At 52.9% G+C, this 4,416-nt stretch overlaps 1 protein-coding gene and 1 non-coding gene across 2 annotated transcripts; both read right to left on the bottom strand.

Moving 5' to 3' along the window:
* Positions 1-226: 226 nt before the first annotated feature.
* TRNAL-CAA lies at positions 227-334 on the bottom strand. The gene is made up of 2 exons: positions 297-334; positions 227-272 (listed from the first exon to the last, which is right to left on the bottom strand). It is a non-coding gene; the product is annotated as a tRNA-Leu (tRNA).
* A 2,986-nt stretch (positions 335-3,320) lies between these two features.
* On the bottom strand, positions 3,321-4,390 carry ZFP2 (ZFP2 zinc finger protein; the record flags this gene model as incomplete). Its single annotated transcript, XM_009707587.1, is given in 2 exon segments — positions 3,321-4,012; positions 4,015-4,390. Coding segments are annotated over 2 exon segments (1,068 nt in total), but the record flags the coding sequence as incomplete, so codon positions are not given.
* Positions 4,391-4,416: the final 26 nt, after the last annotated feature.

Genomic DNA, 4,416 nt, shown 5'->3' with positions numbered 1-4,416 from the left:
CCGCCACCTTCCTCTCCCTGTCCCCGTGTTTTTTTCTCCACGCGTGGGTGCAGTTTGTGATCTCAACAGCGGAGATTGGTACAGAACCAAGGTTAGTGTGGTTTATTTGGGGGGGCGGGGGGGAAAGGAGAATCTATGTTTTCCCCATCTCGGGTGTGGGAATGATGGGGGAATTGTTTTTTTAAAAAAAAAACGGAAAAATTGGAGTTTTTGGAAGGAAAAAGTGTGTCAGAAGTGGGATTTGAACCCACGCCTCCATTTGGAGACCAGAAATCCCTGGGCAGGGAAAGCCAAGCCTTGAGTCTGGCGCCTTAGACCACTCGGCCATCCTGACACTGTTGAAAACTTTCCTCATCCTCAAGAACTAATCCTTCTACAGCTTGATCTTTCTGTCCTCTTTCTAATTCCCCCCAGATTTGTGGCAAATTTAGTTTTTGCAGTGGTAAAACCCTCTTCTGGTTATTTTCTGCTCCTCTGCTTCCAGCACTCCATCCCTGGTCCACGCAGCCTCTGTTGCCCACTCAGGATAACACAAGGATTTGCTTTTTGGGAAGAGCCAGACCAGCCTGATTCACAGGGAAACGCTGCGGTCCTGGCTGCAACTCGGTCATCACCTCGAAAAAGAAAAATTAGGAGAAAGATGGAAAAAGAAGAGGCACGCTCACATGCTCACAGAGCTAGTAAAATCCCTGTTTTAATTTAATTTAACACTAACTCAGTTTCAATTCCTAGTTTTGTTCTGTAGTCAAATTGACCGCTTTTCTCCTGACTGTTTGTACTCTTGGAAGTCTCCCTCATCGCTTTGCAAAGCCCAGCCGCGACCATCAAAGGGGCTTTTCCGACGTTTTTCCAGTTGCTGCAGAAAGGTAAAGCCTGGCATTTCCAGGTTTAGCTCTGGATCTTTCTGAAAAAATTTCCCTCCTCACGCTGATCACGCACCTTCGTTAAGCCAGTGCAATAATTAACCTGGGAAGAATGGAAATCAAGTTGGTTTGAGCTCTTTCTCTGCAAGGAAACGCAGAAGGAAAGGTGGTTTGGGAGAAAGCTTTTTGGGGTTTTCACTGGGGTGAAGTCAAAAAAAAAGCGTGTGTTCTTTCAGTGGAATTCCATGCTTTTCAGGCAAAAGTCCCTATGCAAATTCTGGATGAGGATGAGCTGCCTCATCAGGGCTTTGTGGCAGCTGGTCAATCCTGGGCTGTGTTGTCGATCCCTCATTTGCATATGTCCATCTAGTTGAGAGCCATGGCTCTGGTGGGATACCTTTGCAGGGAAGACCACTGAGTCTGAAGGAGACCCCATGGCTGCAGCCACTAAGAGATGAGGAAAAACCTCGAGGAGGAGGAAGAGGAAGCAGAAAGTCCAGCGGATGAAGCCTCTGCTTAAGTGGAGAAGGTCTCCGGCTCAGGTAGGACGATGGAAACCAGCTCTGAACGGATTAAGGGGTTGGTTCAAGAAGGGATCCTGCAACTGGTACATCTCCAGGATGCTGAGCCAGCTGCCACCACCGACCAGGCGCACGTCAGTGAAGGCGAAGAGGCTGATGAACACCTCCGTGGGCATCCTTTGCAAGGGGTTGGTCACCAAGGCAGACCACTGGAGGAGGCAACGTCGGGGGTCCTTCATTGGTACCTTGGAGTTGCAGGCTGCTGTGGATAAGGTTATGAAAGTTGGAGGTGGAACGTGTTTTGCCTCCTCCATCCTCAGCAGATCTTCCTGCATGAACTGAACAACGAGGGCTGTCCTCTCACTGTGGATATCTTTTCTTGTCCCCGTATTTGCATGCCTGGGAGAAGAAGAGAAGGGGGGAGCGGGGAGGGGGAAGAATAAACTCAAAGTCTTTCTTACCTGCCTGGTTTCAGTATCATTACTGTAAAAACGACCACCCACCTGGCATCCCACCCGTAGCCCCGCACCCACGTGCCCATGTGGGAGGTAATTTGGAAGGCAGCTCCTGGATGGGAGCATCTCCAGCATCCTGCCCACATAAGACTACGTTAATCAGCCACCCCGCGATGGTGGTGGGAGACCTCCCAAGTCCATCTTGACCTCTTTGAAGACCTTCTCAATGCGGCTACAAGCTGAGACCTTGGCACCTTCAGGAAAAGACTACTCCCCATCAGGAGATGCTGTCCTCATCTCAGACCACACCAAATGTCTGGGGAAAATTTGCCATGGTTGGAAACCAGGCCATGGCCTCTGAGACATACCTGAAGTTACACTTGGCTTGGCTTGGTAGGAGAGAGAAATGATGTTTTCTGCCACCAATTCTCTTTACTTGGGGTAGGGGAAGTCTGTGCTTAAGGGTTTGGGGTGTTAAAAGGTTCAAGGAGGTGGGAGATGGGTGAGTACCACACCAAAGCCTGGTGGTGTTGTCTAGAGCTCCCTAGCCATGTTCTCCAGACAAAGCCCAATGACCTTAGAGCCTCAAATGCAAAAGAAAAACCCAACGTTAAACCAGGAGTAGGTAAGTTGCAAGGACAACCTGCAGCTCAGCAGGGCAGTGAAATGGCTGCTTACCTTGCCAGGGCGAGAGCTCAAATAGCTCCAGACGTCTGTGCAGCTCTGGGACCCCCAAGGAGATGAGTTTGGCCAATGAGACCAATGCTTTGAGCCCATCTGCAGAAGGATCAGTGACCTCCATGGGGGTTTTTACCCTCCCAGCTCAGGATTCCCCTCCATAGGATCCAAAGTGATGTGGAGTGGTGGCCTCTGGTCCCTGGGCTTGCTCCTTGCTGGCTCCTGGAGCCTCTTTGAGGGGGAGACTCTGAGGCTCAGGGGCTTCCTGCTGCCCCAACCTGGAGGTAAAAGGGGGCTGTGGGGCTTTGTGCCTGGACGTACACACAGAGGGATCACAACCGGTATTTATCACACCACCTTTTATTCCTGAAGCCGTTATCACTACTAGCAGATCTCTGGAGGAGAGGAGAATGTCAGATGGGAGATGAAACAGCCCTTGGGCTCGTTGTATCAAATGTCTTGGTGTGGGGAGAGTTTGGAGCAGTGAGAAAAAAACATAAGTCCTTTTTGTTGTTGTGTTTGGGCAGGGTGAGAGCAGGAGATGCCCTGGCCTAATTTGGCTGGGTGGAACGGAGGGTGTTTTCCTCTCTCCTCTGGCAGGAGGAACCTTACCCAGAGTTGGTGTTGCTGATGGTGGCCACGCTTGGTCCCTAGCCTTCCCTTCATACCCATCGATAGACAGATCTTTCTTCCCTCTGCCGTATGTGCCAGAGTCATGCTTGACTTCCAGTCTCCGGAGAAGACCTCCTGGTTGATCTGGCAACACTGGGCTTTGTCAGCGATGGCGTGGGAGCTGGAGCTGCTCATGCACAGAGCTTGTGCACCCCATGGCTGTGGTGAAGCCGCCGATGCGTGATGACGTTAGAGCTTTGGCTGAAGCTCTTCCCACACTCGGGGCAGCAGTAGGGCCTCTCCCCAGTGTGTACCCGCCAGTGCTTGGTGAGGGATGAGTTGACGTTGAAGCCTTTCCCGCAATCCCCGCAGACATAGGGTTGCTCGCTGGTGTGGACCCGCTGGTGGGTGGTGAGGTGAGCCCGTTGGCTGTACTGTCACCCGCACTCCCCGCATTGAAATGGCTTTTTCCCGGTGTACACACGTCGATGCCGCACCAGGCTGGAGACCACCGCGAAGATCTTGCCGCATACACTGCAGAGGAAGGGGGTCTCCCCGGTGTGGCTGCGTTGGTGGGTGAGGAGGTAGGAGCTGGTGGTGAAGCCCTTGCCGCATTCGGAGCACTTGTAGTGTTTCTCCGGACGGCTGGCATTGCGGTGCCGGATGAGGTGGGGTGGGTCGCTGAAACCCTTGCTGCAGTCGGCACAGCTGTAAGGTCGCTCGGTGCTATGCGTCTGTTGGTTGGTGATGAGCTTGGAGCTGATGGTGAAGCCCTTGCCGCAGTCGGCACAGGTGTAGGGCTGCTCACTGCTGTGCAGCCGCTGGTGGGTGATGAGGTTGGAGCTGCCACTGAAACGCTTCCCACAGTTGGGACACTCGTAGGCTTCTCCCCGGTGTGGGTGCAGTGATGCTTGATGAGATCGGAGCTGACATCGAAGCTTTTCTCGCAGTCCTGGTATGGGTATGGGCACTCACTCGTGTGCAACTGGCGGTGGGTCACCAGGTGGGAACGTTGACTGCAACACCAGCCGCAGTTGGGGCACTTGTAGGGCTTCTCCCTGGTGTGGCTCCATCGGTGACGCACCAGGTTGGACACCACATTGAAGCTCTTGCCACAATCGGTGCACTGGTAGGGCTTCTCACCCGTATGGATGCGACGGTGAGTCACCAGCGCCGAGCTGTGCCCAAAACCCTTCCCGCAGTCAGGGCACTTGTAGGGCTTGCCCCCACTGTGGCTTTGCTGGTGACGGAGCAAGTTAGAGAATCATAGAATCATAGAATCATAGA

Source organism: Cariama cristata, unplaced genomic scaffold (genome assembly GCF_000690535.1).
Source record: "Cariama cristata isolate BGI_N322 unplaced genomic scaffold, ASM69053v1 scaffold20219, whole genome shotgun sequence".
NCBI classification, from domain to species: domain Eukaryota; kingdom Metazoa; phylum Chordata; class Aves; order Cariamiformes; family Cariamidae; genus Cariama; species Cariama cristata.
This window is presented reverse-complemented; position numbering and strand designations above follow the sequence as displayed.